The following is an 18,474-nucleotide window of genomic DNA, read 5'->3' as shown; positions in this document are numbered from 1 at the left end:
GCAAATATTGTATTGTTCACCGTGTGCATACACTATCGTCCCTCAAAATGTTGTTCTCTGGGCTTATACTCTGAGCAGTACAATCCAAGGCTATATTAGGACTCAATTTCATATGTATTTTTTGGTCTTCAGCAAGTCAGTAGAAGAATATAGAAATTATATTTTTAATTTGTTATACATTATTCATATTCTGGTTTCCCTTGAGATGAGGAGTTATCAAAAAGCCTATCCTTTACAAAACACTCTAGAAAACTTCATTTTATGACAGTGAAGCTTGCTTGAATGAGCAGACTCAGTAACTTCTCCTTTTATTTTCTGATTAGTATCTTTATAAAAAAGCCAGCCTTTTTATTCCTTGCAAAAAATCCTCTGCCACTACTTCTTGTGTTCTAGTTAGTAGAAATTAACTATTTTCACTAAAAAAAAAAAAAAAAAACTAAACTAAAAATATCTAGTTTCTCAACATGGGCATTGTTTAGGTTTTAGGTGCATCTCTTTTCTATTATTCAAATAGAGGACACAATTTCGCACTGTCAATGAGTCAGTCATGACATAACTTATATAACACGCTGACAGATTGAAATTGGGTGAAGCAGAAATAAGGCAATGTCTTTGAAAAGGGGGTGATTTTAACACAATAGGGTTAAAGTAAAACAAAAGATATCAGTTTATTTTTTATGGTGCCCTCTTCATCACATTGTCATTTACTTCTGAACAGACATAATAATCCTCATGGACATAGTGGGGAAGGGGAGAACAGAAGAAATGAGTAATTCTGAGCTGAATTCACCAACCTTTTAAAAATGTGCAATAAACTTAATATATTAATAATAATCCAACTTCTCCAAGCTGAGTCTGATTTGCCTGTGACAGGTGAGATATTTGCCTGAGATATTAGGTGAGATAGGTGTCCTTACCTCAACTCATGAGTTGTTTCATTGTATTTTCTCCTCCTGTCCTGTTGAGGAGCAGGAGTAAGAGAGAACTGCATGCTCAGCACCTGACAGCTAGCTAAGGTCAACCTACCTCAGTGCCATCGTGTACTATCATTTCCATAATCATTAACAAAAATCGCTGTCCTTGCTAAAATCACAGAACACCATGTACACCAATTACATTTGCACCCCGATACACAAGAAGAGATAAAGATACAAAAGGTATTTTGATTAAAAAGCAAATAGAACCTGTTTTCTTGTTCTCTTGCTCAAAGCATCATAAAACACTGTGATTATTAGAAATGAATGTATGCTTTCCATGAAACACAAAACACAAAATCTAGCTGAGCAAGATGGAACATTCCCTCCAGATGTGAAATATTATACAATCTTACAATCCTATACAATCCTACAAGCAATTTAAGATTTAACTCTTAATTTATTGTTAGGAATTCCTGTTTGTCAGGAGTTAGTCACATGTAGTTGAGCCTATAAAGACTCAATACCATTAAGGAAGGGCTTATTACATTACAGAAAAAAAAAACAGTAATTAACAAACAGACCAAAGAGCACTAGGGAATATACAGGAAGCATATCATATAGCTTTGAATTTTATTTATTTTGCATTTATACAATTTGCCTCTTTTCTGTCTTTCCAGAAGTTCTGAAAGAGAGCCACCTGTCCTACAATTACACTTGGCCTGGAATAAAAAACACACTAGGCAAGTGTGATGTTGTGACAGCATTCCCTATTTGACATCTAAGACTATGTGACAGAACATGACTAGATCATCTCCATAGGCAATAGAGAGATGAGACCTCTTCCTGGGAGCGCTTTATGTGCTTTATGTGCCTAATTTGGTGAACCAAATCTTTGCTGGAAGTCTTTTACTCTTTACCTATTGATTCTGTAGATATGATTTAACTATAACTATATATTATAATTATATATATACACATTCATACATATTTATATAAACATATAGGCTTATATACGTATATATGAAAACCTAAATGATCTAAATTAGTAGCCTAAAACAAGGTGACATTCAACCAGCTAATAATATTAAAAATTATAAAATATTAGCTAATTAATAATTAGCTAATATTTTGCTAATCTGTTCAGATCCTGCAGTGAGTTTTAACCACTTTCAGTAAGAGCATTTCAAAATTTTTGAAATACATGCAACTTAATGACATTTTTGTGCCACTAATGGAGAGAAAAAAAAAAAAAAAAAAAAGCTATTCAGATGAATAAAAAAGTCAATAGTAAAATACCACAAATTCAGATATTCAAATCCTGAATATACTATTTGAAAAAACAGATATAGAATGTTTTTCATTTTCTTTTTTTTCCTACATCTAAACTGAAAAAATATAATAAAAATAATTTAATCTATATTTAAAATATTTAATCTATATTTAAAATAACATGCTATATTTCAAAATTCTCATTTGCTTTATTAAACATAAAAAACATATCTAAATTGGAAAACATGACACTGAATCATAACAGCAGCATTGCCCAGTAACAGCACACCGTACTTGGATGAACGGATGTATTAGCTATACAAACTTTGGCAAATGATACTACCTTGGCTTCAGGCTTTTACATCAGTAAAAAAAAAATAATAAAAAAATTCAATTCCAACACAGTCTCACTGTAAAGGAGTTGGATGGATGAAACATACTACAGATTTATTTATTTTTTTAATCTATGGATTTAAAAAATGACATGAGTAAATTATCCTAAAAGTAAATATATATATATATATTGTAAATTTTTATCTTTACCATTATTTTCACTGTGCTATTTCAAGCTTACCTTGGTATGTCAATTTAAATCCTTGCCTGTTTTCTGAGTGATCACTGTAAAAATGGACAAGTGTTTCATGAGTAGTACTTAGTAAAGGTGACGGGAGGTCCGTTCCACTAAACTGACCAATCACAGAGCTGGTGTGGTAAGGCCCATTCTGAATTTCAAGGAAATCATGATTTGCTTCAGTGGAGAAATTTAGAAACTGAATATGTGCACCTGCAGCAATAGAAAGAAAGAAAGACAAATTCAAATTAAAAAAAAAAAAAATAGTAATTGTTATTATATTTATATTTCAGTGACCATTCAAAGTGGCAACCTTAAATTTATGAAAAAGCAGCTTTTTTAATGAAAAACAAATAATTCAGTTCCTGAATAAGAAAACTTATTCCAATGCTATCAATAGAGAATCATACGGAACATATTAAAGTCAGCCACCTTCTGTATGGTGTCTGATATGGTTAGTCTAACTTGAATGAAGTCACTGTTTTTACAATGCTTTTGGGATATAAGATGAGGTAGAGCACCAAGCGGCCTGGAAACATCTTTTCTTCAACATCAGCATTTAATGATTTATATCAGACAATACCAGACATGTTAACAGCATAGGAATTCTAAAGATTTGAACAGACTATTAATATTATACTTAAGATGCTTAAAGTGACAAGCAGGTAATTCCAGTGAACATATGTATATAGGCCCCAAATCAGTGTTTAGATATTTAAATACAGTAGCCGAATTTTTTGAAATAGTCTCTAATGATCCACAGAGTACCTTGAAAACGGAATTTCCCTTCTTTAGTTACTTAGTGAATTACTGAGAAGGAATTCATACTACTAGTTGTATGCATTCAGTATATAAAATATTTGTATTTTAGAAGGAAAAGTAGATTTATCACTAACTTAAAAAAAATTAAACTGCTTAAAATAGACACTTATTACATAAATGTAAACATATCTTGTTTTTAAAAAAAATATTTTGAATGTTAATTCCAATCAGAGGACACATGATGTGTACCACTCAAACCTGAATTTTACATATATAATTTTCAATTCAATGTGTTAAAGAAAATGGTTTCTACACTAAATCATTACTTACATAAAATTATTCAGAATAAAACATCTACAGAAAATAAATTATTATCCAGTCAAAAAAAATAATTGTATTACTTCCTGCTCCAATCTCAGAGGATCCTCACAGTGAGAGAGGATTTCCTCTCTCACTTGAATAGACCTTAAATAATGAAAATTCCAAGCTGAGCCTTGAAAAGACGCACTTTCAATCTGTTTAAAAGATTTGGATTTTAGTAGTGACTTCTTTTAGATGATCGGTATGTTTTCATGTAATGAAGAGAGCAGTATACTTGGGTGACTTTTAGCTCCCAACATTTTATTGTTGAACTTAGTTTAAGCACATCCACGTGCTTGTACTAAATCAAAAAAATCATCCAAATAGGAAGTCTGAATACATATCAAAAAATGTACGGGAATAAATGGATATTTACTAAGAAAGGAAGTCACTGTGAGATTAACCATTTCAGTGGAACTTGAATCAGTCATTAAATGTTCATGAATGTCCTCTTGCTCAGTTTTTGTGCACGGTGTTACTCGTTCAGTACCACATCAAAATACTTGGAAAAAAAACAACTGGAGAATTGTTCAATTTTGGAAATATTTTCCAGTTTGCTCAGATTTAACGTATTTATTTTGATATGAAAGGATGAATGTAGACGAGCTTGTACACATAATTACACAGTGTCCAAGATTTTGCAGTGGAAGTTTTCTGTGAAACTTCACATCAATCATATTGACTAAACCTGGTGTAAAGACATCATCTGTGGGTTATTTGAGACACTTTGGGAAAAAGAAATCCCTGTAGCAACTTTATGGTAAAAAAATGTCATTTCCCCGTGCTTTTGAAAACAATGATAGATCAATGGCATGAACATCTTGTACCTGTTAAATCCCTTGCCAAACAAAATCACAACATTTTCTAGTTATAGGATCATTGCTACAGGGGAATTTCTAAGAACTGAGAGGGATAATGATCGGATACAGCTAACTCTTGTGAAATTAAGCCATGAATATTGTCCACATGGAAAGGCTTAAAGAAAATTGACTGAGAAATATGAAGGACTGATTTTAGAAGGTGGTACTGTAGTAACCTATTTAGGAAGACATCAATCCAGAACAGTTGTGCATCATTTATATTTTCTACGAATATAGCCTTAGAATGCTAAAATCAGGCTAAGGTTATCTGTAACTATGACGGATCGGTTTTACCAGGTACACATTGATAAAATTTGATAAAACTAACTGCTAACTATGTTAGCAGTTAGTTTTGAGAGGCACCTGCAGATTTTCCTTGAACTATTTTGAATAATTATTTTTTCTCCGTCTTGCTATAGCTCCTGATATAGATGTCATCAGATTTGTACTACAGAACATATGTTTCTTTTGTAAAACTAGACCTTTAAAATGTTATTTGCCTTAATAAGGTCATCTGACTTAAAATCAACAGTAGCACATGTCCAAATTCAGAAGCTCAGTTCATATACACAGGTATTGACAGGATTGCAAATCACTGAACACATTCTTTTACACTCTTTGAACTCTTTGTTAACATTATTTCAACTCTAAGACTCTGTCCCACTTTGTCCACCTCACTCTGAATTCTTCCAGGCAGTTTTTGAAAGAAAGTACAAAGTATTGACCAATGGATTCTAGCAAAGTTTCTGACTGAAATCTTAAAGTTGAAATATATTAACATTTTCATACTGTTTTCTTTAAACTTGGCTATTATCAAGTCAATGTTGGCAGCTTTTAACATTTTTTTTTTCAAATAATCCACACTATCCGAAGAAGATAAGAGGACCAGACTTATTGCACTTACTTACATCATGCAGTGATCTACCCCTAATTTTGTTTTCATAGACTTACATCAACCGCTCTTCAAAATATTCACAGTAGCACAGTATGTCTACAAAGTAACTTAGTATAATGTACTTGATGTAAGTAGTACATCTTACTACATAAATGCCTCTTATGAAAGCAAACAGAAAGCACAGAAAATAAAATCATTTCTAGAGTTGGATATAGTGAATTTAATAATAAGCTTTTAAAATTAATTTTCTTATTTGAGAACGAGCATTGAATTCACAGTATAGGGCATAATGCTTCACAGCAAGAAAACTTACTCCCCTTTTATTTCTGATAATGATAGAATGTTGTTTTATACATGCAGTTATAGATCACTTATTATCCATGATTACCTTCTCAACCTAATTATTATTATTTTTAAGACATTTTCAGTATGACAATAGTTGTAAGGCAAACCTGTAAAGTTTCTAGGTTGGCACTTGTTACCTGGGATTTGGAATACAGTTTTAGAATGTTTTTAACCAAATTCACAGTGCTAGAAATAAAATTTTGTCCATTATCTTAGAACATAAAAAATGCTGTTAAAAGGTCACTTTGAGGACTCTGAAAGGACATTAAACAGAAGACCTCTAGTTAAATTAGAAGTTGCATTATGTATTTCATCTAACATCTTTGTGCAGCAGATTTCATTTGCTTTGAAACCAGTTTCTGAGACACACTGAGTTTTACAAGTAACAAGCTAGTTTGCCAAAGACACATTTCTAAACTGCCAACCGTTTTCAACTCAAAAAATAGTGCATATATATGTAGTAGGTTGACAATACATTCAACTGGATAAAATCTATCTCATACTGGAAATTAGAATATTCGTATTTAAATCTGATTATTCCAAATAATTCCTTTCTAAATATAAGCTTACTTACCATATCCAATAGGCAATGAAATTTTCCATGTACAGTCCAAGTTACTAGGATAATTTCCAGGAAAACCAGGGCTCAGGATCACACCACCCATGTTTGTCAGAGTTCCACCACATTTAGCTGTTAAAAGTAAAAAGAAAATCACTGTCTGTTTAGTAATGCTAATTCTTAATATCTGGCATATGATTACTTCAAAAACTTATTTTCCATTTTATCCCCATGATCCCCAAGCAGTTAAATTTATCACAGTCAAAACGCACCTCATGAAAGAAAGAAAAAAAATAATTCACATTAGAACAAAATGCTTAATCCATGCAGTATGTTCACTGTGATTTTACTGCAAATGTGTAGCTACATCTGGATAACCCATTGTCCAAACCTGCCAGTTATGGTAAAAATGTCTCATGCTATGTAGAGAGACTCCATATTTGGAGAAACAGATTTGGAATTAAACTGAATTATGACCATGATCTATGACATGGTAGTAAATCTACTAACCAATATAGATAAAACTATACTAGAACCAAAAGCAATCAAACAACCCCCCCAAAAAAAAACAAAAAACAAACAAACAAAAAAGTATGGTTCTTTCTTTATTTCACAAAGAGGATTGACTAACTGCATAACAGAAGTTTGATTTGCTTACTATCTTTGTGTTTTCTTTAGGCAGTTCACGTGTGTAGAGAGTGAAAAGACATTTGCATCATTTAGGATGATGTAAAACTAAATATGCAAAGCCACTCATAGAGGAGTGGCTGACTCTTGGTTGACATCTTGGTTACGATGACAATATGAAGGAAAAGTTACTTCAAGAAATCTAATTAAAATCATTATTTAAGGAATCATTACTTTTAAACCCATGCATCTTTACAACAGCTGTTACTATTATGTATCATCTGGTATCAGAACTGTGATACTATGATACTGTGAATTGCAATAATTGTATTGAAAAAATGAAAATGTTCTACTGGTTAGACCTTATAAAAATTGAAAATAGGAACAACTCCATCAAAAAAATATATATACACACATACAAAAAGCCAATTGCCTGAAGAAAATTTCCATTTCTACAATTGTTTTGAATGAACTGCCCTGCCTCCATCATGTTAACTGCAAGTTGAAAATACAAATTAATATGTAGGTAGGCCCGACTCTGACAAGGAATCTTTAAAAGCATTTCACATTAGTATTGCTGGATATCATCACAACATTTTAAATTCTTTTTAGATATGAAGCTTAAAAAAAAAAAAGAAAAAGCTTTTGCTTACTGAATATTAATGTTAAAAACATTTGCTGACAAATGTATTTCAAGGCTGAAGTAACAGAGCATTATGATGGAGTTCTGCTTCTCTCCCCTTATTTTCTGCTTTTTCTTGAAATAAGCATGAGAACAGACAACAGAATCTTGACTCTCCTAAACTTTGCCTAAACAAAAACAATATTGCACAGAGGGAAAACACAGATCTGCTGAATAACGTCTTTGTGTGCTTAAAGGGGAACTTCTTTTTCAATGAACTTTTTAATTCAGCACCTTTTAATGACTTTATCAAATGAAAAGATCCAGACTCTTTTGTGTCTCTAGAACTCTGTAATTCCTCTATCCCAGAAGGCTTAGTCGCTGCTCATACTGCGGGGAAGGCATGTTCTGCAGCAGAGGAGGGGTTAGCAGTGTGAAGGTGGTTCCTGCACCAGGGCAGTCCTAGGAAGGGAGCCACCAGGAGCAGGCAGCCCTCATGAGAGCTGCTGGTGAGCTGTGAGCAGGGCCAAGAGCAGTAGCAGCCACCCCACAAACATACAAAACAGCCCCTAGGGAGAGCAAGTGACCGGATTGAGGCGAATAGAGCAGGCAAACAGGGCATGGCACATCATCCAGGGCACAGCATGGTAGTTCAATCATGAGGGCACACAGGGAAGGCAGAAGGTGTGCCACTTTCTTCTATTCTGAGATCAGTAAGAAACAGCCCCCTACTGAAACAGAAATGGTGTCCACTCACTGCGATAGCCAGGCTGAGGCTGAAACCTGACCTACACCCAAACAGACCTCTGAGAACCAACAGAGCTGCCCAGGCCCTCAGTTGCAAAGAACTCCAGAATCTGGATGTCCCCCTCGGGCCTGAAGATAGAAGTGGATGCTGCAGATAAAAGTGTGCCAGCTGAATGAACTTTTTGAGCACACTGCCATGTTGTGAGAGGAGCTCACCAGGAAAAAAAAAAAAAAAAAAAAAAAAAAAAAGTATCAAGGAATCTGAGCAAGAGATTGATGCTCAGTACTGTGCTCTGACACAGGCTGAGAGACTTAGGTCCTGGCAAGGGGAAGGTAAGCTGGCTTCTAGGCCTGAACTGACAGACTTGACTGACTCACAAGACAAGGGAGACTGATCCCTTGTCTCTGCTTGGAGCAGGTGAAAGAGTCTCCCTCTTGCCCCTGAGGTGCCCCTATACAACACATATGATGCTCTGGGGCTGGAAAAAGGAGTGTTTGAGTAATGGCAAGGAGCCAGGAAAGGATGAAGTTGGTACAACCAACCACCTGTATTAGAACCAGTGCAACAACAATAACAACAACAAAAAAATACTCATTAACATATTAACAAATTGTGTTAATAACTGGAGACTCTTCTCTGAGAGGCGCTGAGGCATCCGTTTGACATCTGGGTAATCTCTTGAGGGACTTTTGCTGCCTTCTCAGTGCCCGCATTTGTGATACCATAAAGAGGCTACTAAGCCTGGTGTGGCCAGAAGACTACCACCCATTCCTACTCTTTCACATAGGGTCAAATGAGGCTGCAACAAGGATAATTCGAAATATCATAAGGAACTTTATGCCCCCTGGAAAGATGCTGAAGGGATCAGGAGCGCAAGTACAGTTCTCCTTTGTCCTGCCAGTTGGAGACTGAGACCCACGAAGAAGATGATGGATCAAGAGAATGACTGGCTGTGTGGCTGGTGCCATGATCAGGATTTGGGGTTGTGTGATCTCAGTTGGGGTTGTACAATCTCAGTCACACTTTTAAGAGACCAGGCATGCTGACACAAGGTGGGTTGCACCTGACCAGGTGGGCCAAAAGCATTCTAGGCAGTAAGCTGGCTGGACTTATTAGCAGAGCTTTAAACTAGAGTAAGCTGGGGAAGAGGATGTTCCTCTGAGTGACCGGGGAACCTGGAAACACTGACATTTTAGGAAGCAACAGGAAAATACATGTGAATTGTCCCAAAGGAATTAGGAAGGTCTCCTCTAAAAAGATGATGCAGTTGATAGCCTAGCTGAAGTGATCTTGGGGAATATAAAGAAGGCCCATATGTGCATAATGAGGTTCAACAAGTTCAAGTGCATGGTGATGCACCTGGGTTAGTGCAATCCCAGACATGAGGACAGACTGGGAGAAGAATTCATGGAAAGCAGACCTGCAGAGAACGACTTGGGGGTTCAGGTAGACAAAAAGCTCAACATGACCCAGCAGCGCATGCTTGAAGCCCAGAAGACCAACTGCATCCTGGGCTGTATCAACGGAGGAGTGGCCGAGGGAGAGGACTGTCCCCCCCTACTCTACCCTTGTGAGGCCCCATTTGGAGTGCTCCATCCAGGTCTGGGGCCCCCAGCATATGAAAGATGTGGACTTGTTAAGTGGGTGCAGAGAAAGGCCATGAAGATGATCAGAGAGGCTGAGAAAGGTGAGGATGTTCAGCCTGGAGAAGAGAAGGCTCTGGGGTGACCTCATTGATGCCTTTCAGTACTTAAAGAAGGCTTATAAAAAAGATAGTGAGTGACTATTTACTCAAGCAGATAATGATAAGACAAGGGGGAATGGTTTTAAACTAAAAAAGAATAGGTTTAGATTAGGAAGAAATTCTTCACTCAGAGTGTGGTGAAGCACTGGAACAGGTTGCCCAGAGAAGCTGTGGATGCCTCATCCCTGGAGTGTGTTCAAGAGCAGGCTGGATGGGGCCGTGGGCCACCTGATCTAGTGGGTGGCATCCCTGTCCATGCAGAGGGTTGGAACTAGGTGATCTTTAAGGTATTTTCCAGACCACTCTATAATTCTGTGATTTTTAGAACATGATGTAAACAAGTAAGTATCCATACCAATGCAGAGAGGAGATGGATAGTTCCAACGTCGAACTGTTCCTGGCATACAGGAAATATGAGAACGGCCCTGTTTGGAAAGGGAAAAATACGAGATTTTAGATACTCATTATGGGACCTGCCAGCAAAGCAGAGATACAAAGGACTTCCTGCCTCATCACATACATCTTTTCATATATCAACCAACTGCATTATAATCACTTTCATGAGTTTGTTAAACTATTTTCAAATACTTCAGCTTTCATCATCTTTTTCTGCTGGCTAAATGTTCTGAAATGCTCTTCTTTTGATAACTTGAAAACCTCTTCAAAATTTCAGACTAAATGTAAGGATGGTTACAAGAGAGAAGCAGCTGACTGTGCATTCATATGGTCAAGTCAGTTCAGTCCCCATTTCATTCCAGGGCCCTGGTCCACAGTGTAAGAAGACGATTTCACCTTCAGGCTACAATATGGAATGAGTCAACCATTGCTCTGAGAAGTACAGACTGAGAGAAATTTGTTCCACATCTGCTTGCTACAGATGGTATGGATGTGGACCATGCCAAAAAAGTCATCCACAATTACCAGCAGGCCTTGAACTCTCACATACCCTCACAATATGACCCACTGCACACATGCAATATCTTGGCAGACAGCTATAAAAGTACAAGTGTCTTTTTATTTAGCTGTCATGTTTAATTTATTCTGCCTATTTTGAAGAAATATCCCAAGAACCAAGCAGAATCATATGGTAGCTAGAAGTGAAAAATGTCATGGCTGTAATCTGCAAAACCTACTCCCACATACACTTCAGGGTGGCTGCCCTGAAAGGCTGCAAAATGCTCTAAGCTTTAGTTGCACCAGCAACAGTTCAAGCTGAAAACAGTAGCACAAACAAAAGCCTTTTTTTTTTGTCAATTCTCTCCTCTGAGAAACTCAGTTTATGCATCTGCTGTTGGAAGGCAAACACTGAATAAACTGGCATGAGTGAAAGAGTCTGATATAATGAACAAGACATGGACTGAGAGCAAGGCATAGTTCTAGTGTCAGTAATTTGGATATACGACATTGGAAGTCACATCTCTTGTTTGTTTTTATGAAGTATATTAAGAGCCTGATAGTTAGCAAGGTAGCACATTTTATCAATATGTTATGAAATTTTATTTATATATTATTTGTCCAAAGCAATCCAGTTCTCAGAAAAATAAGATCGAGTAAGTAAACTAGTAAAAGAAAATACATTTGATGGATTTGTTTTCATGTTATTTGTTATATATACAAAATAAAAGTAATCATACTAATTTGAATAAAGCTCATACAGAATTGTATTGAAATACATGGGATAAAACTTAAATAATCATTTAGTTAAATATATTTATACAACCTCTGACATTCAAACTGAAGCATTTTGGAAAAAAATAGAAAAAAAAGTAAAAAAATCACATTAAAATTGACACAAAGTATTTTTCTTACAAGAATACTTTTTTAATTTAAAGGAAAAATATCTGTGCACTTATTGTGTGATTTTAGTTACTTGCAAAATGGATGAAGTTTTGAATAGTTTACTTAATTCAATATTTCCTGGTTTATTTTATCCTCTCTTCCATGTCTTCTGTGATTGTATTTCTCTGATGTGAGCTGGGGTTAGGGAAGCCATAATTTAACTACCACAGTCATGTAAAAAGTAAAACGGTCTATAAAAGATCTTTTGAAAAATAAAGTGAAATGATTCCTCTGGTTTCAAGCCTCCTTGCAACAAGAGCACACTCTGATTTCAGTCTTTCAAAGTTCCCTTCTGGGGGGAGACGCTTAATCCTACAGCTAGCAATTACCTTTTTTATGCATCTCCAGGTAGTAGTTTAAGCTCTATGACTTTTCTGGTAAGTCTCAATTATAAACTAATCCTCACCTGATTGTTATTGCTAGCTGTGAATAAGTTCTCTAAAGACTGGGGGTAAATTCATATATAGCGTGGGAAGAAAAAAAAAAAACACAACACACATACAGAAATCATAGAATCATAGAATATCCTGAGTTGGAAGGGACCCTTAAGGATCATTGAGTCCAACTCTTGACACCGCACAGGTCTACCCAAAAGTTCAGACCATGTGACTAAGTGCACAGTCCAATCTCTTCTTAAATTCAGACAGGCTCGGTGCAGTGACCACTTCCCTGGGGAGCCTGTTCCAGTGTGCAACCACCCTCTCTGTGAAGAACCCCCTCCTGATGTCAAGCCTAAATTTCCCCTGCCTCAGCTTAACCCCGTTCCCGCGGGTCCTGTCACTGGTGTTAATGGAGAAAAGGTCTCCTGCCTCTTGACACCCCCTTACGAGGAAGTTGTAGACTGCGATGAGGTCTCCCCTCAGCCTCCTCTTCTCCAGGCTGAACAGGCCCAGTGCTCTCAGCCGTTCCTCGTACGTCTTCCCCTCCAGGCCTTTCACCATCTTCGTAGCCCTCCTCTGGACACTCTCCAACAGTTTCATGTCCTTTTTATACTGTGGTGCCCAGAACTGCACACAGTACTCGAGGTGAGGCCGCACCAGCGCAGAGTAGAGCGTGACAATCACCTCCCTTGACCTACTAGCGATGCCGTGCCTGATGCACCCCAGGACACGGTTGGCCCTCCTGGCTGCCAGGGCACACTGCTGGCTCATATTCAACTTGCTGTCTACCACGACCCCCAGATCCCTCTCCTCTAGGCTGCTCTCCAGCGTCTCATCGCCCAGTCTGTACGTGCAGTCGGGGTTTCCCCGTCCCAGGTGCAGGACCCGGCACTTGCTCTTATTGAACTTCATGCGGTTGGCGATCGCCCAGCTCTCCAACCTATCCAGATCCCTCTGCAAGGCCTTTCCACCCTCATTCGAGTCCACAACTCCTCCAAGTTTGGTGTCATCAGCAAACTTGCTCAAAATACCTTCTATTCCTACATCCAGATCGTTAATAAAAATATTGAAAAGTACCGGCCCTAAAATGGAGCCTTGAGGGACCCCACTAGTGACCGCCCGCCAGCGTGACGCAGCCCCAATGTGTATGGATATGCAAAGTTATGCTTGGTCTATACTTGTTGAATACAAAAGATATTGCACCTCAGAGAACTTTACTTTCCTTATTTATATATTTTTTATTTGGAGCCATTTTTATTCATCTTGGCTGAGCAACATCTGATACATACATTTGTATCTTTCTTATAGCAGAGTAAGTATAGATATCATACAGTACAGTATATATATCCTCATTACTATCTTGAAAAGTTTCATAGTCTTTCCTATTTATTCATTTTTGAATTTAGTCATTGAAAATTCTTTTTATGCTTAAGACAAGATTGCAAAACCATTTTTTATATTAGTCAGATTCCACAGTTAGAACTAAATTTGTCTGTGTGGAAGTAGAATTAAGAAATCACGTTAGGGAACAATATGCAATGAAATTTTAAGTAAGTACTTCATTATAGAATCCCTCTAAGTATAAAAACATAAGTGCAGTTAGTCATATTCAAGGACTACAGAAAAGATACACACAAAAGACATCTTGTGGGTTTGTGATAGTGGTATACACACTGAACTGAGCATTACCACAGATCAGCTTATATGCAGATCTCTTCAATACAAATAAATGATTATTTTATAATACTGTATTTTTTTGAAATCACACTTTAGAATTTGCTCTAAGTAAAAATAGGTATAAAACATCAAGACAGGGATAACAACATGTATCTTCAGAAGGTTTCTGATACACATTCCTACTATTTCTGAAGTATACCTTCATTCTAATGTGAATGAATCCACCTCAGTATTTCAGTAATACTATTTTCAGTATAGACAGAAAATTCAAAGAGACCCTTATAGATAAACCCTATCTTGAGGGTTTATCTATATCTAATACATGTCATAAAAAACTGAACCATACCCTTTTTTTTTTCATATGCAAAATTCAGATGTTTCATAGCTGAGAAACTAGGGAGAGAAGATCATGCAATATCATGGGCAGTACAAGTAGGAGTCAATCCATCAAACCTAAACAATGCAATATTAGATATCCATGCTAACCTTCTGACATCTTAATCAGTGAAGAAAGGTGATACTTTCAGAGGAAGTTCCTGTCCTAATAATGAACAGTCTTAGGATGAGTCATTTTTTGGGGGTGGGTCTACAGTGGGAGCCAATTCTGATTAGATAAGCTGTTTTTCAGATAGAATAAATTGGATTAGACGTTATTCCATCTCAAGAGGAATCAGTTAGTCTTAGTTAATTTTCTCTCTTTGTTGTATCAGATCACTGTTATAGGCTATACCGAATAATCAGATGTTCAACTGTTTTCTGAGCAGAATAGGGAATCCCATTACATGTCTCTACCACCATGGCGAAAATTTCACTTAGAAGACCTACTTTCAACAAAATGGAAAAACACAGTATGGTTTCAATAAGCATAGTACTAAAAGCATTTTCTAGAGAAAATATTTTAGCCATGTCATTTCCTTGTCCATTTGATGTTTTTTACTACTCAATGGTATTTTAAGATATAAGACACGCAAGATGTGCCAGACAGATTTACTGAGGGCCCAACATGCTATGCATATTCATGGTTTTATATTGTTGGAATACTTATATAGAGTCTAATTAAATGACCTATATTTGCACACTAGAGACTCTGTTAAAAAAGCTTTTGGTAGATTCTGGTACCATTCTATTGCATTATTCCACAGTGTATATTTTGAAGAAAACAAAAGAAAGTAAAGAAGAAATACCTGTAATGTATATCCTGGCTCACACTGAAATGACAAAACATCATTCACCATATATCTATCTCCTGATTTGATCCCATTGCTAGGAATTACTGGTTCTGGACAGGCAGCAAGGCCTACAGCTGAGGAAAGTAAAAACAAAACAAAAAGCATAAGTAAGTAGACATCTCTTTGTTGATATTTTCTAATTAAATCTTTCAACAGCATAATTTGTTTTTAACAGAACATTAATTAAAATGTATTTCAACATTAAGCTGTACTGTTGTTTAAAGCACAGAGATTTTCAGAACTACCCTGCAAAATACAAATGGTATGACTGAAACACAAAGATTAGACACTGCAACTGTACCAGTTATCATGTCATGTTGATATGACATACTGCATCATTTTATTGTCTTCAAACAGTATGTTAATTCTAGGATATTTTATATATATATATGTATATATATACATATATATACAAATATATATATATAACTTCTGCTTTTCCTTTTAATGAGAGAAGCAGAGAGAAAGTACATATGTATGCGCTCTCTTTTCAGCAACAAAAATCTACTGAGGTTAGATGGTTGGATAGCTAGTGACCAAGGGTATTCCTTATGTTTAGACAATTGATCTCATATGTTGACTATAAAGAAGTTCAGACATCTGAAATTTAGAACTTTAAACTTGAAACTAAATCTTTGCATAGGTGTAACAGAACAGTCTCTGTTCTTAACTATTTTTAGCCAGGTGTTAGAAGCAGAAGATTACTTTATAAAAAATATCCATGACTGGTAATTTCTCAGATGTGTTTGGCAACCCAACATAGCAATTTATTCTTTTTGCTAAGTATATATCACTTTTATCTTTTTATTTTGTGCCTGTCTAAGGATTTAGTCAACACAACACAAAATGAAATATCAACTCAGCTAACTAAGCTAACATGCTTCAAATGATAAGGACAGTTGACAAGATGCTCATTGGATTTGAAAAATCTCGTGTTTTTAAGATTTGTTTTGCAAACAAATGAACCACTAGAAATATTTTGCTAGTTTATGGTCTGATTACAAAATTTAATTTCACAGAAGTTTGAAATATCTCTTATATATTCTCCTGAAATTGTTGTTGCTGAGCTATTTTGTTTCTTTCTGGAAATAGGTTCCATAGTCATGTACACTCTTTCTATGTCCTGTGCCCTTGAGTCTTACTACATTTCATTTTTTTCAGGTATTAGCAGCAAGCTACTCTAATGCTGAATGACAGCTATTAAGCTATGAAGTACAATCTTTAAAGCAACTGCTGCAAGAATCATTAAACTAAACATTTTCTAATTAACACATAAAGAATTATTTAAGTGTTAAAAGCTACAGGATCTCTCTGAAGTACTTTTGTAATGCAATGTATAATTTAAAAAAATATCTAAAGTCAATTTAAAGATATTCAGTAATTGCTTCCACAAAATTTACAAATATTGGCATTTTAACAATATCAGATACTTTCAATGTTATGGTGACTCCATGTGGTGAATAGGGACTTCATGGTAATTATGAACTGTAATATTTAACATAGGCATGAGAATAATATCATCGTTAACCTTAACGGTTTTATTTTAGTTGCAGTTTCCTAGTATAATTCCTTTGGTCAATGAATCAGTGTTCCATAATACCATAAAAGTGTCCATATCTGAACAATTTATTTGGGTGTGTATAGGCACTAAATAGCCATGATCTGCACCCATACAAACTGCCTCTTTTCTCCAGTATTAAGTGAAAGGTAGCATCTTATTACAAAAATTACTACACTATAAAGACTATTGTTTATTATAGACTATTTGTTTATTAATTATTGTTATTTATTATGGCTAATTAATTAAATTTTTTTTGCTTGTATTCATACAGAACTCAAGCAAATCAAGATGCATTTCTGAATTTCCTTAACCTTCTCACTCTTGAATAGAAAATAAAATAAAAGATACGCTCCAAACACACCATTATTAAGCAAGTAAGCCCCTAACAAAGACACTGTGATTAAATGCTTTTAGATAGAGATGTACTTGATGAATTCTATGAATATAAATTTGATATTTACTTCCTGTCTTCAATAAATTCATGCTTTTGTTGAACTCAAAATTGGTGTGTGTGTTGAGAGTTACAGGTCTGCAGTCTAAATTTGTATCAAGTTATTTTTACAGATTTTACTGAGTCAAGAAATAGTTTTGTAACAGTGAGTGCATGGCAATATTAACAATGTGCTCACAGTATAGATCTTTCTGTCATTATTTAAATAGCATACAGACTAATTAAAATAAAAGCTTCGAAGTCATTTTCTGTTCAACTGTTAGATATGGTATGACACTACATTATTTGTCTTAATATTTTAATAATTTGATAAAAAAAAATCTTTTTGTTGTTTGCTTTATATTATTGCTTCTATTCCATTGGAATAATACTCATACTATAGAATATTCTATTATAATATCAAAAAACGGTATGCAAAACCAACTCATAATTTACTTTATTTGATATACAAAACAGTAAGAAGCAATATTACTTCCTCAAAAGAAAACAGAAAGTTGGAAACAGAGTAAAATATTTTCAGTCCTTAGCCCCCATCATCTATTCATTACATAATATTAACCTATAACATTTACTTTTGAATAAGAGAACAAAAATAATATGCTCTGTCTTGCTCTTTTCAGGAAAACTATTTACTTGGTATAGTAAAATTTCAATTTAACTTGTCATAGGGTTCTGTAAAAATCTATGGTATGAAAACTAACGTTTTCAAACTTAATTGATTTTAAAACATTCTGATTGTGACTGATACAGTCGCAATGTTTGAATGTTGTTGAAATAATGAATGTTTCAGAGAAAGCAAACAAAATTCAGTATCTGGGGACAAATGAAAGAACTTAACTATCCATGACTTTGAAATACATTAAATGAGATTGTATGTGAACAGTCAGTAATAAAGGGAAAACATGTAAAATGTCAAGTCTAAGCAATCAAAAAAGGACAAGGATTGCTCAGTGCATGCTCTTCGGAGCTCTGCTTCTGCTATGCAGTACAAGAGAGAACACATCAATGTCAAGAATGATAACCCTCTTCCTGACCTTCTTCCACTTACTGCCTGATAA

At 35.4% G+C, this 18,474-nt stretch overlaps 1 protein-coding gene across 2 annotated transcripts in view; it reads right to left on the bottom strand.

The window, feature by feature from the left end:
* Positions 1–18,474, bottom strand: part of CSMD1 (CUB and Sushi multiple domains 1) — a 1,163,917-nt gene that overhangs the window by 136,788 nt on the left and 1,008,655 nt on the right. For both annotated transcript variants that reach the window (XM_038176472.2, XM_038176473.2), the window contains exons 38-41: positions 15,360–15,478; positions 10,635–10,704; positions 6,554–6,670; positions 2,761–2,970 (exon numbers count right to left, since the gene is read on the bottom strand). In XM_038176472.2, the coding sequence (XP_038032400.1) occupies positions 2,761–2,970; positions 6,554–6,670; positions 10,635–10,704; positions 15,360–15,478 (516 nt within the window). The remainder of the gene's footprint in view (positions 1–2,760; positions 2,971–6,553; positions 6,671–10,634; positions 10,705–15,359; positions 15,479–18,474) is intronic.

This window comes from Anas platyrhynchos, chromosome 3, assembly GCF_047663525.1.
Source record: "Anas platyrhynchos isolate ZD024472 breed Pekin duck chromosome 3, IASCAAS_PekinDuck_T2T, whole genome shotgun sequence".
NCBI lineage: Eukaryota > Metazoa > Chordata > Aves > Anseriformes > Anatidae > Anas > Anas platyrhynchos.
This window is presented reverse-complemented; position numbering and strand designations above follow the sequence as displayed.